The 23,988-nt window shown below is 38.1% G+C and overlaps 1 protein-coding gene across 2 annotated transcripts in view; it reads right to left on the bottom strand.

The window, feature by feature from the left end:
* Window positions 1-3,155: 3,155 nt before the first annotated feature.
* Window positions 3,156-23,988, bottom strand: part of yap1 (Yes1 associated transcriptional regulator) — a 131,299-nt gene continuing 110,466 nt past the window's right edge. For both annotated transcript variants that reach the window (XM_043691121.2, XM_043691120.2), the window contains 4 exons: window positions 12,034-12,212; window positions 9,360-9,490; window positions 6,641-6,753; window positions 3,156-5,893 (listed from right to left, as the gene is read on the bottom strand). In XM_043691121.2, the coding sequence (XP_043547056.1) occupies window positions 5,655-5,893; window positions 6,641-6,753; window positions 9,360-9,490; window positions 12,034-12,212 (662 nt within the window). In that variant the 3' untranslated portion in view covers window positions 3,156-5,654. The remainder of the gene's footprint in view (window positions 5,894-6,640; window positions 6,754-9,359; window positions 9,491-12,033; window positions 12,213-23,988) is intronic.

The raw sequence follows: 23,988 nt of genomic DNA, 5'->3' as shown, positions 1-23,988 counted from the left end.
CAGGGTGGTGGAGGTGGTGTCGTCCAGTTAGCTGTGGAAGTTGGTGTGTTGCTACAAAACGTCAGTGTTGAGTTGGTGACGGAGAGGCCCAGGAAGGAGAGGGAGACGTCCAAGAAATATTGGATTTTTAAGGGGGTTGAAAGGGTAAATGCTGAGAGGTTGGTAATGTTACGAGGGAAAACATCACTTAATCCCAGATAAAACTTCCTGGGGCATTCCCATTGATCAGAAAACATGACTGGATCAGCCATATAAATACTGCAGGCAAGACATTGGAAATTCTACAGCCAGGAACTCATCAACTAATTCAAACAAAATCTGTCTACCATTTACATGTAAATATTGTGGAGAAATGTTCTCTATTTCACTGGCTGAGTGCAGTTCCTGCAATATGCAAGAACATTGTTGCAAAGAGAGATATGTTGCTGAAGCTTCTCATCTTTTACAGATGGACAAGCACAAGACTGGTAAATTTCAAATAATTACAACAATATAGACTGCAAGAGGAAATGATACTGATTGGCTGGCCACTCAATTTTGACTGTTTTCTTCAGTAGCTTTCTTCAGCTAAAGGGGAACTATGGGGTCCCAGGCACCTGGGCAATTCAAAAGACTTGAACATATTAATTTTGCTTGCAGGAAACATTTTCATAGATTTCTTCTCCCAAGTATAAATAAGTCACTTTAGAGCTGAATTGATAACATTTAAATTGTTGGAGTAGTTTTTAGTACACTCAGCATTGAACAGTGCTGCTCAAATCATTAAATCTTATCCAATAGTAGATATTTGGAAAAAAAAATTGGAGAAACTCAGCAGGTCTGGCAACATTTATAATGAGAAAAACAAAGTTAATGCCTCAAATCCAATGACCTTTCGTCAGAACAAAGCAGCTGGAAAAAGGTGATTTTTATGGCGATGCTGGGTGTAGAAGAAGGAGTGAGTAGAATACATGGAGACAGCACTGAGGAGAGAAAGGAATTGCTGACGATAAAAGCTGAAATTGGGTTGACTGTGCTGGGAGCACTTCAGGGTGAGGGGACACGGTAATGAACATGGTGGAAGGTGCTCTGAAATAGTTAACTTCAATGTTGAGTCCTAAAGGTTGTAAGGTCCCGGGGGGGTGGGGGGAGAGGTAATGTTCCTCCAGCTTGCATTGAACTGCATCAAGGACTGCAGGATGCCACATGCAGAAATGTTGACGTGGGAACAGTTTTTTCTTTTACAGATAGAGCGTAGGTGAGTAGCATTCCAAACAGCTATTCAAGGTCCTGATGAGACAACACCTTGGAGTACAATAAAGATCTGGGTACCTTGGCAATGATAAAATAACCTTGGAAAGAGTGAATAGATTTATGAGACTGATCTCTCTACTTCAAACATTAAAATGGAATAACCAAACCAACTCAAATTACTTTTCTCAGAAAATATATGGTAATGAGATAATTTGATTGCAATTTAATATTTTGTATACTGGTAGGGCAATTGGGAAAAGAACTTACTTATGCTAGCAGAGTTTAGGGCAGGGGGGCCGTACTCTAAGGATAAGAGGTTAAAAAAAAACACCTTTTGGGAGTGAAACCAGAAACCGCTTGACATAAGGTGGCGACGGAAGATTTCAACACTTCCACAAACTGAATTGCATGCAAGATCATTAGCGAGATTTGTAGCTCAGGTTGAGGTTCTGTATGTAGGTTTGCTAGCTGAGCTTGTTTTCAGATGTTTCGTTCAACATACGAGGTAACGTAATCTGTGAACCCCCCAAACGTAATCTGTGATCCCCCCGGATGAAGCACTGGTGGTATGGCCCGCTTTCTGTGTTTGGGTTTCCTTGGCTCAGTGGTGTCATTCCCTGTGATGTCATTCATGTGGTGACATAGTTTCCTGTTTTTTTTCAGGGGTGGTAAATGGGTTCGTTGTTAAAGTCACAGTTGGAATGCCACAAATCTCGGAATTCTCCTGCGTCTCTGTTTGGCTTGTCCTAGGATGTGTGTGTTGTCCCAGTCGAAGTGGTTTCCTCCTCATCCTGCCTGTTTTTACAATGTAGTGTTTGTTACAGTTCTCGCAGGGTATTTTGTAAATGACATTTGTTTTGCTTGTTGGCTGCGTAGGGCTTTTCAAGTTCATTAGCTGCTGTTTTAGTGTATTGGTGGGCTTGTGGGCTACCATGATGTCAAGAGGTCTGAGTAGTATTGCAAGAACTGCAACAAACACTACATTAAACAAACAGGCAGAAAACTAGCCACAAGGATATATGAACATCAACTAGCCACAAAAAGACATAACCCACTCTCACTAGTATCCTTACATATGGATGAGGAAGGACACCACTTCGACTGGGACAACACACCCATCCTCGGATGAGCAAAACAGAGACATGCACGAGAATTCCTAGAAGCATGGCATTCCAACCGGAACTCCCTACAATAAACACACTGACTGGGATCCCATTTACCACCCCTTGAGAGAAAAAAAAATGACATCACCAACCCAAAGAAACCCAACCACAAATAGAATGCATACCATACCACCAGTGCTTCATCCGGAGGTTCACTGAGGTTATCTAGTATGGTGATGAAACATCTGAAAACAACCCTTCCAACTCAGCAAGCAAACCTACATCCAGACCAATTATTAGTGTTAAAAGATATTAACATACTTTCGTTCGATTAAAGTACAGGGGATGTGAGACAAAAGCAGGAATTAGGTCACATATCAGCCATGATCTCAGTGCATACAGCCAAACAGCCTGCCCTCCAATATTAGTGCCAGTGACAGGCTCCCACTCTCAAACTCAACCAACGATGCTTATGCAACAAACAGAAACAAACTGATCCACAGAACAGTGACGTAGGTCTATCATTCACCTGTGATTACTTAAGCTTAGCTTAGGCAACAACTGAGGAACCATAACTAACTTTAATGTCTGACGCAGAGAAGTAAAAGGATTTGAACTTTGTCATTTGGCATCAAGTATCTGAAAAGTACAGAATTGGTGGATTTGGTTAGCATACAGATGGCACATCTACCAATTAATTGGAAGCACATTCAATATTCGACACATGCAAATGCCCCAGGTTTGGAGTAGGCGAAGTGGAGCTGTTAGGAATACAGATGTAGACCATCAAATCCAAAGTGAATTGCAAGAAAACAAAGCAACGTTTTACCACAAAGAATATATTTTATACCACATGAATTATCATAAACCATTGGAAATTATTACATACAGAAATAAATGCAACAGAATTTACTGTATGTATCCATATACTGACATGCTGGTACAGCTGAAAAAAAAATCAATATTATTGTATTATATATTGAAGTATGTGTGCATTCATTAGAATTAGATAATAAAATATTACATATTTATCAACTACCGAAAATGTCAGTGTTCTATGTATGCCAAGCATACGTTCTGGCTATTTAAAGATATTAAGGTCATGATCAGCAAGATTTCATTATGCATGTGCAAAAGCAAAACTGTACATGAGTATTGGGAAATATTTTGTAAATTTAAACTTTTTGTTGCATTGTTTTATTTCAACACTGATTTGTAGGAAGTGAGAACCATACAGATCATCAACTCTTAGAAAAATACAACCTTTCCTCTCACTGGTATAACTACCTGTACATGATCATGCAAAGCAATGACTACGCTTCCTCTGCGCTTACCTTAAAAAGATGGTTAAATTTAACCAAGGTGACATACATCAGAAACCACTTTCTTTTAAAAGGTGGAAACTTGCTGAGCTTAATTTAGGACTTGGCTTTAGAAATAGAAGCTTAGTATTTATGCTGGTTTCTCTAATTAGTACTGATACAAAGGTGAGCACAAAACCACAAAATGATCTAATATTATTGCTCATCCCTAGGACTCAAGTTGCATAGTACACATTTGAACTTGTGTTAAGTTTAGAATCTACGATGGCTTCTCAAAATAGTACTTCTAATACAAATTTAGTACAAAACTATAAACTGATTCAATGCAATCTTGCTGCTCATCTCTGCGCACAAGCTGCAAAATACATGTTTGAGTGTACACTGTCAAATTTACACAATTCTTAGAAAATCATTGTTCACCTGTGTACAATTTTAAAAATGTTACAAGACAAATGGAGCTCAAGCATTGCTCAAAACATGAGTTGAAATGTAGCACTTTCAATAAACACACTGCTTAAGACTCAATACAAAAACTTTAAAAATCGTAGCCCGAGGAATAACAACACTAAAGGCCTGTGTAGAATGAAACAGCTGTGCAGTATATGTATTTTTTTTTCTTTACCTGAATAGAAGCTTAAATCAGCACTCTCCAAGAATTGAAAAAGAAACAGAGGATTTAGCAACATTGCAAGGTTAAAATGTTTTCCTGGGTTCTCCATCAGTACCTATTTTAAAAAAAATACTCAATTCAAAAGCCACATTATCTTTACAAGTAAAAACCCAAATACAAAAAGGTATAACATATTCAGCAGTTCATGAGAGAATGAATTACATTTTAAAAATAGGCCTATGAACTTAAGGAAAAGGAATACTCTTTGGAGATCTATTTGATCACAAAGCTCCCCCTGATTTGTCACAATTCTTAAATCTAATACTTTATGATATACATATATGTGTTCTTATAACCATTAACCCCACCTACAATACACTACTGTATATAGGACTCCTGACACTATGTCCTGCTAGCCATCTAACATGTCCCAAAAGACCATTTAGCCACTCCAACCTACAAAACAAGTTCATATGCTTTTTAAGTAGAATATATAACCAGCACTTCTTTAATTGTCATGTTTTATGTATTTTGGTTTAAAAGTAACCTTTTGATCAGCTCTTGAAAGAAAAAACCTACACTAGCTCAACTAAACTAATTTTGGTAAGACATTACAGAAAAATGTACATGTCCAATATACTATAACAACACGTACAAGTAATTAAAAAGCACCAACCAATCTTTCATATTTAAATAAGGTCTAATCAAACTAACAGCTGACAGTTCACTTTGAAGTCACCCAATTCCTGGAATTAACTGGGCAATTATTTGAAAATTGTATTTCAATTGCTCAGAGACAAAAGCAAGTTAGATACTGTGTATACTGTAAAATGGAAGACAGATAGGCAGCACATTTGGATACAAAATGTAACAGAGTTTCAAAGAAACTGGCAAAGGCACTTAGAACTGGCACCAGATTCTCTGTGACATCGTAGCAGCCGTTAACCAAGTCTGATAACACAAATAAGCCTACTTTAGAGTCAACATAACTTGCTTAAACAGAGATTTACAAATCTGAAAAACATTGGGAAAGCAAAAACATGAGATCATAGTTTCAGAACTGCACAACTTATACAAGTAAAGACTTGCACTAAACAACAGGTTTTGTTCCAAATGTATGAATGGGGTAGGAAAATGGGATAGAGAGAGTCATATGTCCTAACTAGTTAAAGAAAAGCAAGTTGAAATTCTACATTTTTTGCTACTGTAATTATACTTCTGAAATGTGCGAAATACAATTGGCAGAATCCTTGTCAAATATTTAGAGTTTATCCAATGTTGCATCAGAGGAGAGACACAATTCAGAAGTCCAAAACAACTCTCAAAAATATCTCAAGTTTTGATATCCTTCACACAATCAAAGGCAGTCTGAAAGGACCAAGGGCCCTATAGCCATGTCAGGAAGCTCTCCTTATCTATCTTTGTGGCAGCAAGAACAGACTCCATGTCATTGAGAATGTCAGAGCTCAGTGCCTCCTGTAAGCTTGGCATCAATTCTTCTCCTTCTACATTCATGCTGTCTTCCTCCAGTGTTCCAAGGTCCACATTAGTACCAGGGATTGTTTCCAAGTAGTCGGGAAAACGATTTTGCTGAGAGCCAACATTATTTGGACCAAGGTTTTCAACTAGGTAGACAAATCACAAAGAAACTGAGGATAACAAATTGCTCAAAAGACAACCTAGCTCCTAAAATTCCAATGCTGAAAGGAAAACAACAATACTATTCAATTGCTTCATTATACTTCATTCCCAAATTCTCTCTGCTCTTTTACAGAATCATAGAATCCCTACAGCGTGGAAGTAGGCCATTTAGCCCTTCGAGTCCGTACCACCCCTCCAAAGAGCATCCTACACTAACCGGCCCCCTATCCCATAACCTTGCTCATCCATGGTTATTCCACTTGGCCTGCAAATTCCTGGACACTATGGACAATTTAGCATGGTCAATCCACCTAACCTGTTAGAAGATGCTCAACAGTGTAATTATCTGTCAAGTTCTTCAGACATTTAAGTAAGCACAGGTGACACAGTGATCAGCTCATTTATATGTTGTAGCAGAATTTCCTGAACAATGGGGAATAAAATCCCTGAAACTTCTGGCAAACCCACATGTACTGAAGCCAGCAGCTACTACAGTACTACTACCTAGGTCAGCTACCTCAACATAATTTTAAGCATGATGGCCATTAGCTAATGTCAAAGACAATTTGAAACATTGATCAATTTACTAAAGGTAAAATTGAACATATACTTATTGTTAAGCTAACCATAATTTTTCATTACAAACTTGGTTGTTTGAATATCTTTTTTAAAAACATTGCATGTGTTTTAAAAACAAAAATGGAATTCTCTGTTCCAGGAACCCAACCAACCTGTATCCATTTCCTCGACGCTATTAAGAAAGTCATCAGGTGTTCTTGGTACACTGTAGCTGCTCATACCGAGTCCACTATCTGTACTTTCTTCCCTGGAATGGTATGTTCCACTGCAAGAAAAATAAAGCAGTGGGGAAAAGAGTGGGGTGGGGTCAGAGAGTTATACACTGAGAAAAGCAATTCATCTGACATGCATACCTCTTCCTCTTGCTGAGGAAAAACAATCCTCTGGATTTCAGCTTCTGATCAGCAAAGTCTCTGAACAGTGCTGTGAATCCAAGCTGATTAGCAGAAAATCAGAGAGGTAGACAGAAACTAGTAATGCTGTGTATGAATCACTTCATTGTGTGGCTCTAAGCAAGAGGCTTTACTATCTGCTTTTTACAACCATGTGCTCTCATGATCTATTTGTTTTCATTTTTGCTTATCCATAGCAGCTTATTTATGGAAATGCATCCCAGTTAGCTTATTCCATAACTGCAAATTAATATGAATCAAGAAAACCCATGTGAAGAACATGTTCTGGTAACATAGGGACATGTTATCCTTAACAGTTGATTCAAGTGAGGGATGTGGTGTACTTCGGTATTCTTGTATATAATACACTGAGCCATAAAGAAGTCCTTTAACAGAGGCTTTACAAAAATGTTGCACAATTTTTTTTGCTGAAAGCTTCAATTTTACAAAATTAAGTGTATGTTTCTTATCACCTTCACAGAAAATATTTGTAAAATTTCACACGATTTTAGATATCTAGGGAGATAATTAATGTAATCTTTGCATCAGTATATCTATTATGAGAAATATGACTTCAAACTAGACTGGTGCATTTTCAAAACTATCAAATACAGTTCCAGATCTTATTGCAGTTTGGGCATTTGAGAAACAATAACCATTTAATACAGACTGGATTATAACTTTTGGATGTAGGTTTGCTCGCTGAGCTGGAAGGTTCATTTCCAGATGTTTTGTTACCCTACTAGGTAACATCTTCAGTGGGCCTCAAGCGAAGCAATGCTGAAAATTCCTGCTTTCTATCTGTTTGGGTTGGTGATGTCATTTCCTGTGGTGAGGTCACTTCCTGTTCCTTTTCTCAGGGTGTGGTCAATGAGGTCTAACTTAAACCTTCCAGCTCAGCGAGCAAACCTACATCCAAAAGCTCAACCTGAGCCACAAATCTTCTCAAAACTCACTAACTTAACTACACAGTTCAAATTCGACTTAAAAATTATGTAGTCCCTCTTGATTTGGTTGCACTTGAACTATAACCGTGACAAAATTATTTATTTTTGCACTACTGCAGTGTGAATGTATCCTGAACTTTGAGCAAAGACACCATCTGATATCAAAGCAATGTGGAGAAAGTCACCCTAATTCACTCAAGTGAGATGGAGTAATAGATTGGTATTTGCTTTTAATACGGTGTCCTCTAAAAACTGCTTTACTAAACATGTCATGAAAATTTACCTTTAGGTACAACAGACAAGAAAAGGATAGCTCACACAAGGAACAAGAATGGCCACTGAGAGACTGACTAAACAGGTGCTGTGCCATAGGTAATACTAAACTGAAAGTCACGTCTGTATAGATACTAAATACAGACAAGCCAAAAGGCACATGCAGCAGTTCAAAAGATTTCACAAAAACCTTCTGTTTCATACCATGATGGCGATTTTCTCGTGCCACTTATTACAGAGTACAAGAATGAACAGTTTCATTCTCAGAAAAGATGAACAAAGGTGAAGATCCACTTGAATCAGTCAGAAGAATGTAGTGGGGCGATCAGAAAAAGCTATAGAACTTAAGAGGTTACAGAATCAGGACCAGCTAAGAGTTACTGAACAGTCAATTTTAGCCAACAGGATGGAGAGAGAGCAGGCTGGAGGTTTAGGCTGCTAGTCAGTCAGCTAATTGGAGCAGGGAAAAGGTGCTACTGCTGTAGGCTCCAAGCCTGACTGAGAATGGTACAAAAGCAGCTGAAAAAGATGGAGCTGATATTAACTATTAGGAAATTGAAAGACATTTCAGCCAATTACTTCAGTCTTGCCAGTATTTAGCTGGAGGAAATTGCCACACAACCAAAACTGTAAGGGTAGTATTGCACACTGGAAAGCAAAGCACAATCAATAGATCTCAGTGGATTTGGAATTTGTCTCCTAGTTTTGATTGCAATATTTACTCCACACATGTTTACTGCATCACAAAGCTGCTACATGAACTTTACTTCACAAATGGATGTAATACTGTAGTGAAAAAGCCTTCACAATTACACTAATCACCCCATTTCATCACAGGTGCAGTTTCACAAAAGGGATTTGAGTATCATGAACAAATCCAGAAGTTGCAATTGTGACATTAGTAAGACATCTATGCAGACCTGCAATGCTGAAGTCCTGCACCAGACTCAAAATTGCAAACTTTTATTTAAGATGCGTCTAGACAGATGCATGAGTGGGTGGGGAGCAGAGGAATACAAATGCTTAGGAATTGACCGACAGGTTTAGACAGTACATTTGGATCGGCTCAGGCTTGGAGGGCCATAGGGCCTGTTCCTGGGCTATAAATTTTCTTTGTACTGTTAATATACACTTAACTTTCCAAGAAAACAAGCAAATATCATCAAGGGTGTAACCACACGAAATCTCATGAACATATCAAAATAGATACCGATACAGAGCATACAAAAAAAGCAAAGAAATTTTAGACCAATACCCACCTATTAAGGAATGGATCTGAACTGTTGGTAGTCATTGTCCTTACATCTTGGGACATGGCAGATGATGAAACTGGAGTCTGAGGACTGCCATCTTGTTCCATGCTTGGCAACTGACTGCGCAATGCCATTTCCTTTGAATAGGATGAAAGGGCTGAAGCTAGAAAAAACTTTACTCAAAATGTGGTGATAGCTAACTTTTTATTAAAAAGAATGTACCACAGGTTGTTCTGCTATAACGTGCGTTTCATTAATATAAATTTGCTACAATAGGATTGATGAATTGGGGACACGGTTTCTAAAGCATGAACTTTTAAAGTGTGTATTGGTTATAATGCAATTTCAGCTCCGTTAGTTTATATGGTTCTGCTATTATGCAATTTTCTTCTAACAGGATTGCACAAGAACGGAACTACCGCGTTATAGCAGAACTGACTGTACTGCTCTCTTTATCTTTGCAAAAGAGAGTCATTGATGAATAGGTAATAACTCCACATAACTCTATGCACTTTTGTTGCTGTACCAGATAAACAAGGTTTACAATAGTTTTCCTTGTAGGAGGTACTGAGAACACAGTGAAACCAATTTCTTCTACATTATCTGAAGTTAATTGGAAAAAACAAGTAATTATAATTTGAAAAAAGGAAAGGGACATTCAGGATATTGTAATTGGTGTAAATATGAACATCCTGTGTTTAGGAATCCTACAACAGCATTATTTACAAACCTAAAGTTGAATGGATTTAAAAGGGACAGTGGTTGGGCAATAAACATTTTTACAAAAGAATGGAAAGCAGTGGTCAGCAGGGGTTGACATTAAGATGACGACTTATTTGATGTACATTTATGTCCTATAGATTTGCATATAGGATCATTTGAAAGTTTATAGGTTACAGAGAAACAAACAAGATAGTAACTGACTTCAGGAGTAACTGACATAGAAAGAACAATAAGCAGCATTGAGAGTAATTCAGGGGTGTGGAGCTATCTGAATAGAACTATCAAAGAATTAAATGGCCCCCATTTTGAAAAAATCTTGGACTCACCATAAAGAGTCACTGAAGAAAGGATATTAAAAGAGAAAAGCATGCAAAAGAATGAATCCATAAATTATCACTATCTACTGAGATGCACAGCAAATTAAACAAACCAGCTGAGAACTAGAAGCATTAATCATGATGGAAGAATGTGATTTCACTTCTGCTTTCAGGGGATGCAAGTGTCATTGGCAATGGCAGCATTTGTCATCCTCCTCACTTGCCTTGAGGTGGTGGTGGTGAGCCATTTCTTGTACTGCCATAGGCCAGTTGATATAGGTACACCCACAATGCTGCAAGGAAAGGACCTTTAAGATTTTGACCCGGAAGCAATGAAGGCTTGATCTCAAGCTGCTGGGTTAGTGAATTATATGCTGTCCTTCCTGGGGCAAAATATTCTATGCTTCTATTGTCCCTCAGTGGTTTAAAAAAAATGCAACTTTTATCCTCACTGTGAGACAGTTAGAAATATATGTCCACTGACTCCACAACCTGAGAAAATGGTCCTTCTTTATAACCAGAGCTACTCTGGTTAAGTATAGGAACTTGGTAACATGCCGAAAAATAAGGAAGTATCATTTTCTCAGGCTGTGGAGACAATGGACATCCATTTCTAAATGTGTCTCAATGAGGATAAAAGTTAGAGTTTTTTAAAAAAAAAACAATAAGTGACATAGAAGCATAGGATATTTTGCCCCATGAAGGACAGCATGTACCTCACTAATTCAGCAGCTTGGGATCAAGCCTTTGCTGGCCCAGGAGGATATTGTGGGTCAAGATCAAAACAATCATAAATCAAACAACTGTAAAGAAATTTAGTCTTTCTGATTATCGACAATGGTTTCAGACTTTTTATCCCAGAGAGTTTTCGTGAACTCACATTCTACCATCTGCCATAGCAGGATTTGAACCTGGGTCCCCAGAATATTACCTAAGTCTTTGGATTAATAGTCTAGTGATAATGCTATTGGGACATTGACTCCCCTGGATTTGCAATTTTTAGTTGTGGTAGCATAATTAAATCTTCAAGGGAACGTTTGATTCAAATCTGAAGTGAGAATAATGCAATTATAAGCAGAGAACACTTATTAGTTTTGTAACTGTTCAGAAAAGGTTTACAAAAATGTTGCCAGGATTGGAAGGTTTGTGTTATAGGGAGAGGCTGAATAAGCTGGGGCTGTTTTCCCTGGAATGTCAGACACTGGGGGATGACGTTATAGCAAAAACATGGTATCTCGATGATTGATAAAATATATCCCTTTCTATGCTCCAAAACTCTTTTTGGTTAAACCAAACTGCATTTATTAACATAGATCGTGGACGAACACTTGAAAGTTTTCTTCCACTATGGCTTAACAGGAATTTTCTAACCAGAGAAGATGAAGGAAGATAAAACTGTTTGCTCTCTGCAAATCCTGCACTGGATGGAAAGGTATTGTTAAACATGCAACATGTACTTTCAGTATGTTACCCTGATTCTGCCAAAATATTTGCATTTACAGAAGGTGGAGACCAGCTAAAAATATAATTATGTATCATAATGTCATGTGCATCATTGTTAAACTCATTAGCGCTCCTTACAAGTCAATAGCTACAGTAACATGGTTACAGTTTACTCCAGTTTCAGTTCAGAAACTCACCTGTCGTAGGAGCTCTTGATGCTTCAGTCGAAGTCTCTCTTTCTCAAACTGGAGTTGCTGCAGTCTCATCTGTTGCTGTGTATTGGAGCCTGACATTGCTCCTCCTTGTGGACTATGAGAACCTATGGATGGAGGTGTCTTGACAGGAGCACTTTGAGTCAATCTTTGTTGGTCCACTGCTGTTGTCAAAAATAAGAGACATAAATAATTAAATAAAAGTTCAATTCAAGTCTTATTAAAACCAAAATAACTAAAATCCCAAATATAACAGAATATGATATGAGAAACCCTGGAGAAGCTTACAGATCAGCAGTTTACAATTTGAACTAAACACATAGGTATTTTCCAGAAATGCCAGAAAATTTGGGGGGCAAAAAACTGGACTGCAAACAACTTAGTAGTTCAAGCATCCCTGAATGTCTTGACTCAAACAGCATAGAAACAAACCCTTTAGTCCACCTCGTCCATGCTGACCAAAGTTCTAAACTAGTCCCACTTGCCTGCTTTTGGTCCATATCCCTCTGAACCTTTCCTACTGACGTACCTTTCCAAATGTCTTGTGGATGTTGTAGCTGTACCTGCACCTACCACCTTTGGCAGTTCATTCCACATACAAACCACCCTTTTTGTGTGAAAACGTTATCCCTCGGGTCCCTTTTAAATTTTTCTCCTCACCTTAAAAATATGCCCCCCCAGTTTTGAATTCCCCCACCTAGTGAGAATACCTTTGCTATTCACCTTATCAATTTCCCTCCTGATTTTATAAACCTCTACAAAGTCATTCCTCAATGTCATACATGCAAGTAAATAACTCCCATCCACCCAGCTTCTCCCTGTAACTTAAATCCTCCAGTCCTGACAGCATCCTGATCAGTCTCTTCTGAACCCTGAACATCTGGGTTTCAATATTCCAGCCTATATTCAAAAGTACCCATACATTCCTGCACCAATCAATTCACTGCCACAACAATCAAAGGACTGAGTTATGTCCTGGCCCTGATCGTTAATGAACTTATTGTGGGTGACAAGCTAGTAAGGATGTTATATCTTTGACAAAATAAAATTTGATGTCAAATCATTTGAGTTGTATAAATACTGATCAAGAGTGTTATCAACATGCTTGTCAACCGTCAAGGATCCATTATACTTCTGAATTTATTGTTGAGGAGAGGTATAATACAATAAAGCTTAGATACATTAACAGCATTACACAGACACCATGTAGGAACATAATTCTAAACCAAGTGCTTTAAGAAAACAGAAAGTTCAAAACTAGATGTCAGAGGCTTTACAGCATGTGAAACAGTCCTTAGAACATATCAATAAGTATATAACCAACAGGATTTGTTTTGTGTTTGTCGGTGGGGGGGGGGGGGGGGAGAGGTGGAGAGGTAGTTGCTGCAAATTTATACTTCAGTCATTTGAGATGGTGCAGCTCTCACCATTATAACTGAAGGCATTTCACCTACTACTAACTTTAGGATACTAACTAACCTACTTTATGTTCCAGATATTTGTTTGCTTTTCTTGTGATTATTTTTTTAAATATATGAAATAAATCTGTACTTGTTAGACTTTGAATGTCTGCTTTTAGATCAGCATGGTAAAACATAAACCAAGCAGCCAACTATCTATCTCCCAAACAGATATGCAACATTAATACATAGTTTCTCTGTCCAAGACAGCATTCTCTCTTTGATCTGAAGTCTGGTTTCAGAAACTGCCAGTTTCTATTCAGCTCAAGAGACTGTCCAGCTGCAGCAATCACCTCTGCACTTATTTCTTAAAATAAGAAAAGCTAAGCTGGAATGAAGTTGGATTAATCAACCTGAATTTTCTCATTGTATTTTTGTGTCATATTTCACACATTGTATTTTCACAAACTTTCAGCAGGTTCAGAAATGCTCTTGTACCCTATTTCTTACATTAAATTGCACAAGGTAATAATTAATCCAGTTCCTTGCAACTCTAGGTATGATAACCCCATATAATTTTAATTCAAAATTCCCCATTGCATTTCCAAATCAGATACATGAATAACCCACAGTATTTTATTTTGCACTCCCCAGTACTGCAATGCAAAAGCAAAACTTGAGAAAGAAACTAAAAATTATACAGCACAAGATGGTCTATTTGATTAAACCATTGGAAAATACCATTGGAACTGATTGTAGTGCCAGGCTGTCAGTTGGACTCCTCATGCAGTTCATTTGTACTTGGCTGGAGATACATATATTCACTATTAAGGCAATGTTCTGCTGTAAACCCATGGCCGTGCCCTGACTAATCATTGTTGTCAACCTGGTGTCACTTAACTAGGATTAACTGTCCTGCCGCATCCTCATGCCAACTATTACCCAACCAATCAACACTCTTCTCTTTTTAAAGTTGCTTGGTATTCTCAGATTTTCTAGCTGTTATCTTATGACTTAAACCTTTGTGAGGTACATTGTTGAATATGTTCTGGAATTCAGACAACACATTTACTAGCTCCCTTCTATCCACCTGGCTTCTGAAAAGAGCAAATAAATCAATCAAACATGATCTCTGTTTCATGAGCCATACTGACTCTACTTGATTAGATTATGGATTTTCCAGTTGTTCGGTTACTTCTTAATGCTTGAATCCAATTCATTTCCAAGAATGGATATTAAATTGGCCTACAGTTACAGCTTTTTGCCTCCTTCCCTTTATGAAGGGGGCTGTTATATTGGCATATTTTGCTCTCTGGAATCTAAGAATGTTTGCAAAATTATAACCAATGCATCCACTATCTCTGTAGCTGCTTCTTTTAGCATCCGAGAATGCAAGCCATCAGGGCCAGGGGACTTATTTGCCTTTAGCCCCATTAGTTTGTATAATACTACTTTTCCAATGAAGGTGAGAGTACCTAGTTCCTTCTCCAGCTTCCCCTCCCTCCATATTTTTCAGTAATGCTGGGATGTTTGAAGCCTCTTCCACTGTAAAGATGGATGCAAAATATCTGTTTAACTTCTCTGCCATTTCCTTGTTCCCTTATAACTATTTTCTCATGTTTATTCTCCAAGTGGTTTATGTTAGTTTAATCTATCTTTGTTTTGATTCACAAAGAAGTTTTTGTCAGTTTTGCAGATTTCAGATCAAATCCACTCCTTTCTTTAAATTGACAACCATTGTTGGTAACAATCCCGCTATTCCCATTTAGCCCTTCAAATCAATCTTCTGTTTCTCTAATTGCTCCGTTTCCATCTCTTTCTGACATTTATTCTCTCTAGCCTTCCCATAATCTCAGAACTTACCTTTTCCTTCCGGCCTCCCGCTTCCTAATAGCTTCCAGTTCCGACAGAAAGAAGCCATCAACCAGAACTCTTAATTCTGTTTCTCTCTGCACAAATGTTGCTTGATCAGAATATTTCCATTACTTTCTGGTTTTATTTTAGAAATGGATGGCCTATTATCTTAATAAATAAATGCTAGATAGCGGAGATAAACTTTTCAGTTATTTTTACAGGACATTTCAGCTTTGTGTCAACAGGCCATAGCCTGATAGAGAATCAGAATTGCTCTGCCCAGGACGGAAGAAACTATAGAACAGGAAGGGGTTAGAGGGATATGGGCGAAGTGTTGGCAAATGGGACTGGATTCATTTAGAATATCTGGTTGGCATGAACATGTTGGACCGAAGAGTCTGTTTCTGTGCTGTACATTTCTGACTATAAAAATACACAATCAAAAGGAACATAATGAAAAAGGTTGTGCGCACAGACCAGACCATTACAGAAGCCAACCTTCCATCCATGGACTCCATTTACATGGCCTGTTGCCACGGGAAGGCTGCTAACATCAAAGACCCATCCCATCCCAGCAATGCTCTCCTACAACCTCTTCCATCAGGCAGAAGATACAGAAGCTTGGACACACGCACCAGCTGATTCAAAAACAACTTCTTCCTTGCCATTATTAGACTGATGAATGGACTCTCGAGCCTCAAATAATGCTGATCTTGCTAATGTTGATCTTGCCTAGCACATGCCCTGTGTAATGCAACTTATATGGCTCTATCTAGATTTTTTTCACCCTATAATTTGTACGTCTAATGACTTGCCCGTACTGCTCATAAACAAAGCTTTTCGCTGTACTTAGGTATGCGTGACAATACATCAAATATAAAAAGCTTTTAGAAATATTTATTCTAAATATTTTCTCCTTTCTTGAATTCAAAATGTTGATTATCATATTTGATTTTATTTTCCGATCCAAATAAAGTTGCTACAATCAATTCACAAGCGTGGTCATACAGACTACACAATCAAAGTTGAAATCTGGAACAGGAACACCAGTACTTTAGAATGAGTGAGAGGACATTGCTCAGAGATTTCATGAATCATATAGAATGTGTATGATTTCTGCTGACTGTTGATTTTTATTTTGCTCTCCAATGGCTATTCAAAACAAAAAACACAATGGATGCCAACAGACAAAGAAAATAATGACTGCTGAAAGCAAATTTATAACTCCCTGAATTCAGTGATGTACTGACATTCATTTTTTGGATTTCAAGATTATGTTTCATTTGGAGGTCCAAATTAAGCTTAAATTATCACCCTCATGAAAATATTCTACACATGTAAGTTAACCCTTCAATTTTTCCTGAAAAATTAGTCTCAACAATTCAATTTCGAGGTGGCAATATACAAAGACAGTGAGTGAAAGGCAAGTAAGCTTAAGAGTAATATGGTTAATACATACATTCACATATATCATTGCAGAGGTGGGTTAGCAAATTTGATCAAAGGACTGTATGAATGCAACATGTGTAAAGGACAGGATGCTGAGATTGACATTGGGGAGGCTACTTTTAGAATATTGTGTGCAATTCAGGTTGTCATTTCTTTTAAAGAAAGGAGGTTGTTAAACTTGAGAAGGTGCAAAAAAAAAAACAAGGATGTTGCAAGGTTTCAAGGTTTTGAGTTGTAGGGAGGGGCGGAATAGGCTGGGACTTTTTTTCACTGGAGCATCAGAGACTGAGGTGTGACCTTAGAGATTTATAAAATCATGAAGGGCATGGATAGGGAGCCAAGGTCTTTTTTTGGGGGGGGGGGGGGGGGAGAAGAGAGAGGTTGGTGGTTTCCAAAACTAGAGATATAGGATTAAGGTGAGAGAGGGAAAAGATTTAATAAAGATTGAAGTGGCATTTTCATGCAGAGGGTGGTAAATGTATGGAACGAGCTGCCAGAGGAAATGGTCGAGGATGGTACAATTACTTCATTTAAAAAGGCATCTGGATGAGTACATGAATAGGTAGGGTTTAGAGGGATATGGACCAAATGCTGGCAAATGGACTAGATCAGATTGGGATGTGTGGTCAGTGCGTACAAGTTGGACCAAAAGGCTGTTTCCATGCTGTATAACTCAGTGAATTGTTTTTCCTCAGTCCAGTGGTGTTACTCAAAGCACTGACATGACAGCCACTGCCCTCTTTGATATGTAGTAATGGCCTGGGCATAGGGACAAAAGGCATAATTTTAAATTTACAGACAACAGTACATTCTGAAATTACGAAAGAGAGGAAAAAAAACCAGGAACAAACTTCAGGAGGACAGAAAGATTTCAGTGAAATAGGTAGAAATATGACTGTGAAAATGTGACATGGACAAGCCTCATTTTTGGAATGAGCAGAGGCAGAAATGTTAACTCTTCTTTCTCTCCACAGATTCTGCCAGACCTGCTGAGGTTTACCAGCAGTTCCTGATTGTGTTTCTGATTTCCAACATCTGCAGTTCTTTTGGGGTTTTTTATTTATAAAGTTCTACAATTTTAAAGGGAGTACAGGGACAGAAAAACCTAAAGACTGCACACACAAAGTTTGGACACTGGCAGGACAATTAGAGAAAGACATTTAACAAAATGACTCTTGGTTTTATTCAAATATAGGTAATGAGTGTATAAAAGGAACGCAGTCATGCTAAACCCTTATGAAGCATTGACGACAACCCAGCTGGAATATTGTGGTCAATTGTGGACATTGCAGGACTTTGCTAACATTTCACATTTTTAAGGTGCCAAGTTGGTTTGAAGTAACATGTTGAGACTTTGCTGTAGCTTCTATTTAAATCAGGACATTATTGAAATTGATAAAATAAATTGATGCAAGTTGCTAATCCAGAAGTTTAGCTACTTTTATTTTGTTGATTGCCATCAATTGTGTATAATGAAATTATTACGTCATTTGAAATATAACAGAGCACATAATCTAAGGTGGTTTAAAATAGTTTATGCAAATAGAAACCAAAATATTGAGAATTACTTGGAATTTAGAATTGCATAATAATCAATACAAAGACACAATAATGGTTGTGGAAGTAACCAAATGAATGGGCATACATCTTAGGGCCTGAAATAAAACAGAATGTTGATTCTTGAAAGATATATAAATATTATAAATATTGCACCTTCCAGTCACTTGCATTTCAATAAAACCCCTAGCTCTCAGGCTAACATTTCTGCCCTCTGCCTGCTGCAATTTTCCACTGAAGCCCATTAACTTCCACAGTTACATCAACTTCACCACCTCTTTGCACTGCTTGCTGCAAAGATTCCATTCCAGTCTCCCAGTTTCTGTCCCCGCACATTGGTCCAGATGAGGGCATTTCCACTGAGCTGCCTCTGACATGACCTCCTTTCTTCTCATCACTATCTCCCACTCCCCTCTCCCCTACCTACACATGTATACACACACACACACACACACACACACCCAGACCTTCCATCCAAAAAAAGAAGCGAAATGCATGCTGGAGGAACACCACATTTCTGCTTAGACACTTTATTAACTTCAAGGTCTCAATATTGAACTCAACAGTGTCAGAAACTGCTTGCATTTCTGACTGCGCTCCATTTTATAATGTCTCCCCACATGGAGGGAGAGGAGAAAAAGATGGATGCTTTCAGTCCACAGAGTTTGAATGTTTCTGCTGCCCTTGCACTCATTGGTTTGTATTAAACTTCAGCTCAACCAGAGGCGGTCAACCAACAGAATTCCCTGATTTCAACATCTATCTCAAATGAGCTCTTTCATCATTGTGAAAAACAATATTGTGAGGCAAATCTAAAAATTTGCAGCTCTCAATTTTTCCCCAAGTCTTAAAATTCTACTGATATTTCAGCTACATATCAGTCAACTTTAAGTTTATACATCCAGAAGATTATAGATCCAGAAGAACAAACAAATGTGGTCTCTAATAAGATAGAAAGTTTGTTCGGTGATGCAACTGAAGAGAAAAAGAGTAATACAATTCACTTGCGCTCATTGATCAAATCTTTAACTGTAGCTGTTCAGACTACAGAACAGAACCTAGTGAACAAACAGTCACTGCAGATGTGAACCAGACATCAGATGATTAAAATGCACAAGTTCAAATGGAACATTTCCTTTTCTATCCCTCATGGAAGGATCATCAGAATCAGTGACAGATCTCACATCAAACAAACAGCAATCCTCAAGTAGAACAATTCAAGAGGTGAACATTGTTTCCATCAATGAAGTAACTGCAGGTGCAAACGCCAGCATCAGACCTAATCAACAAGCTGAAGTAGAGTCTATAAGGTTTATCACAAATTTATCAGTAAATTGAGAATAAAAATCACCCTGAACAGATCGAAGAGATTCAGTGATTCTGGGCATGACCAAAGCAAAACTACCAGGTTCAGTCAGAGTCAGGTTACAGACAAGACAACACTGCCAGAATCAAAAGTCAAGATTCTGGCAAACTGAAAAATGGCCTGTTTCAATAAGGCAGTCATTCTCTACTTAGGAGATTCATGAGACGAACAGCGTTCCAAACAAGGAAATAAAGTTGTTTCAGCAGGGAAGACTTCTTCCCTGAAGGCCATGAAGAAATAAATGGTCCTTCAGCATGAACAGACTTCACAGCCTTACACTTTCAGAACTGAATTGAGGTCAACAGTCCTCATGTCAAAACCTTACCACTTCTTCAAGTTGGAAGAAAATCTACTCAAAGAACCAAAACAACCAGGCTAAAGTTTGTAAAGTCAGAGACTTCTGCGAAGGTGGGGTTGTGATAAATGTAAATATATAGATGGATATATAAATTTTGAGAGAAGAAAGTTTGTGGGGGAAAAAAAAATGATGTGTATGGTTTTCAGCTTGAAGGCAGAGCACTAATTCTTAACTGTGTTGTACACCATATGGTTTGATGTCATTGTGTGGTCTCAGGTGGGAAAACAGCTCTGATTCTTAATGGAGTTCACCACCCAGATCTGCCTCAATCTTTCTACCAATATGTATCATATCAATGTAACTTGTACCTGATTGCAATCATGCAATAAACTATATTAAAATAAAACCAAGAACTGTGGATGCTGGAGATCTGACAAAATAGAAATTGCTGGAGTAATTCATCAGGTCTGGCAGCATCTGCAGAGAGAAAGCAGAGTTAACATTGAGTCCAGTGACTCTCCATCAGAATTGAGAATCATCACCAGATGCGAAATGTTAGCTCTTTCTCTCACAAATGCTGCCAGACCTATTGAGTTCCTCCAGCATTTTCTTTTGTTTCAGTAAATTATATATTTTTTTAAGACAAGAAACTCTTGTTATATCATATTATGGTTTTCCTCCACCACACCAGACCAAGTTGGCTTTCCAATAAAAGAAAGGCAAATGGTGGCAAAGGTCTATCCTCATCATGACAGATTGTCCAGATAGCTCATTCAACATAAGGATTCAACATCCATTGCTGTTGATTCCAGTGACAAATGGTACACAATCAGCTTGATTTTCTCATTCTTGAAAACCATGCATGGCCTCACCCTCTTTCCTCTTTTGAATTCAGTTTTACAAGCAGATGTTGTCCCATCCCAGTACTGCAAACAAAAAAGATTTCTTTGAAAGCAGTATGTTTTTTCAAGCATCCTGTCTGAACCTTGTGGCCCACTTTATTACGATTGCATTAAATTACACATTTAAAGATTACTGAATTGTTCTGCAGCCAGCAGGATCAAGTAACACATTCCAGCCAGAAAGTATGACATGTCTGACCTACAAGAGAACCAGACATTGTGTCCAAGCCATCTGAGCTGCAACAAGACAAGTCTTTTTAGGAGTTAACTCTACCAGAATCTACTCTCAAAATACATATCTTATTCCTTGTAATTGAAATAGTTCAGATCTCATCATTAGTTAGTCACAGCTCCCAACTGTTCCATCACAAAATGATGATTAAACGGCCGTTATCTCCAGCTCTGTAGGATCATACAAACCACCCAAATAACCACTGGCTGCTTCACCTACAGCATTACTCCTTTTGTTTGCCTACATTCATATAGCTTCCCTTCGTTTTGTGACAGGGTGATTATTTTGGACTGTCTCATCAATGTAACACAAAATAATCATTGTCAAGCCTTACAAAGCTTAAGCCTATATAACAAAGGATGCCACTGTGGTGATCAAAGTCCTGAAGCAGCACCATTAAATAAGTCTACTTTTAAAAAACAGCCAAAGTTCTTCATCACAGCAAGGTTCATTTTATTCCAATCTCTGAAAAGCCATTTAGATGTATTGCAATGTTTTACTCATCTCATAGCAGAGTTTTTTCCTCCGATACAAAATGAACCAAACAGCACAGGACATTACAAGAACTTCGTCATTGCACAATATGTTGCACAGTGGAATGTGTGAAGTCCAAATTATAGATTGAAACCAGATTCAGGTTCATTACAAAACCAGGAGTTTCTCAAAGAGTTATTGTCAGACTTGCATAATTCTGCAAAGAACAGAAAGCATCACACCCCAAGACAAATATTTGACACAGGGAAATGTATAGGTTAACATATTGGTGAGATTTCTGATTCAAACAAGTTCACTTTGATGCACAGCTTAATAACTATTTTTGTACAATTACATCTGGTTTTCTAGTCAGTAGACAGAGTGGCCAGAAAATAAAAGAAAAACATCAATAAGACAATAGAAAGATTTTAGTGAAATAAGAATAAACTTTTCAAATGACTGATCTGTATCCTAAATCTATCCCTCCACCCACCTTAGCTCCCAATCACTTCAAACATTGTTAGTAAAGATCTACAAATGCCAGATTTTAAATTACAACTGTAATTGGGCCAGCAGCTACAAAACATTATATCACAGCATTAATTTAATAAAACATCCCAAAGTTCAGTAAAGTAAAACAAAGTACAGCATTGAACTGCATGAGAAAATATTAAATTAGGTGAGCCATGCTTGGTCAAAGAGATAGTTTAATGCAGTGTCTTGAAGGAAGAAAAGTGGTGACACATGGAGATTTTGGGAAGTTAGCCAAAAAAAACAGGGGATAAATACCATAAGGTACAGTTATCAGTGGTGAATGTTTCAGTGGCCAGAATGAGAGAAGTTCAAGTTTGAAGTAGTGTTGGTTTGGTGATCTGCAGACATCAGGAAGGACTTAGCCAAGCAGAGATTTCAATTGGGATTTTAAAGATCAAGAAATTACTTGATTGGAAACCAATGTAGGTCAGTGAGCACATAGTAATGGAGGACATACTGTTCCCCCAAGTGAAGATGTGTGCAGTTTTGCATGGCCTTAAGTTTGTAGAATGTTGATGATGAACTAGGAGTATACTCAAATGAATTTATTAAAAACTTTTAGGTCAGTGTCTCTTTTGACTTAACTGGACTTTAATGGTGCAAAACCAATTATTAAACACTGTGGTCGACTTTTAAATGCCCTCTAGAATGGGACCAAGTGCTGCCCCAGTCAGCAGCATCCACATGCTGTGAACAGACATGAAAAAAATTGTGGCTCTTAAAAACAAATTGCCATACATGGTCACATCTAGAATAATGAGAGCATTGAACAATGATCAAATTAAAAGGCAGAATAAGGAACTGCATGAGGAACTGAGTGGGCTGCTTCGACACTCAAAAGTCAATTGAGAAGAATTGATTGAAGTTTAACAGCGTGAACACGACCAATTAACTTTCCCTCTTCAGTCTACAGAGAAAGCCACAATTGCACTTGCCTGGCATTTCTACTGAGGTTATTAGACTGACTTGACTATGTTAACTCATTCCCAAATTTTGATTTTTCTATGACACAGCCTCTGTGACTCATGGAGATTATGGTGCATTTAACATTGTAACTAACCTTTGGTCGATGTTTACTGATTAAAATATTATTTCAACAATCGACGTATTGGGCAATGAGAGCAAAAAATAGTTTTGGAAGTTAAAACTGGACTGCCAAAGTTGCTAAGGTATCTAGTCAGTCAAATAGAAATGCGCCTATTTGACTTCAATGTGGTGGGGAAGCAGTGGTAATGTGACTGGACTAGTAATTCAGATGCCCAGGGTAATCTGAGTAAACAGATTAACCCCATTATGGCAGATGGTGGTATTCAAATTAACTTTCAATTCTATATTTTTACTTAAGCTAAAAATAATCATGTAACCACTTAACTGTTGTAAAACACAGAATCAGGCTCCCTAATATCCTTGTCTGGCCTACATGTGACTTCAGATCCACAGCAATACGGTTGATTCCTCATTACCTTTTGAAATGGCCAAACAACTAAGTTCCAGGGCAATTAGGGATGGGCAAATGTTGGTCTTGCTGGTGGCACCATATTCCTCAAACAAAAAACACTGGGGGAGGGGGGACCCAGGGAGATGGTGAGGTAAGAGATCAGTCTGAGACTGGTACGGTTGGGAAAAGTAGCAAGTCAAATAGTCAGGGCAGGCAGGAACAAAGCAAAGCAGAGAACAAGGTAGGACTGAAACTGCATTGATTGCAATGCAAGGGGTCTATCAGGCAATGCAGACGAACTCAGGGCATGGTTAGGAACATGCAATTAGAGAGATGTGGCTCAGGGATGGACAGGACTGGCAGCTTAATATTCCAGGATACACATGCTATAGGAAGGATGGGGGGGGGGGGTAAAGAGAGGAAGGGAGCTGACGTT

This window comes from Chiloscyllium plagiosum, unplaced genomic scaffold, assembly GCF_037043375.1.
Source record: "Chiloscyllium plagiosum isolate Xiang-an unplaced genomic scaffold, Cpla_swu_hap1 HiC_scaffold_6, whole genome shotgun sequence".
Classification (NCBI taxonomy): domain Eukaryota; kingdom Metazoa; phylum Chordata; class Chondrichthyes; order Orectolobiformes; family Hemiscylliidae; genus Chiloscyllium; species Chiloscyllium plagiosum.
Note: the sequence above shows the minus strand (reverse complement) of the source record. Positions and strands in the feature narration are given on the sequence as shown.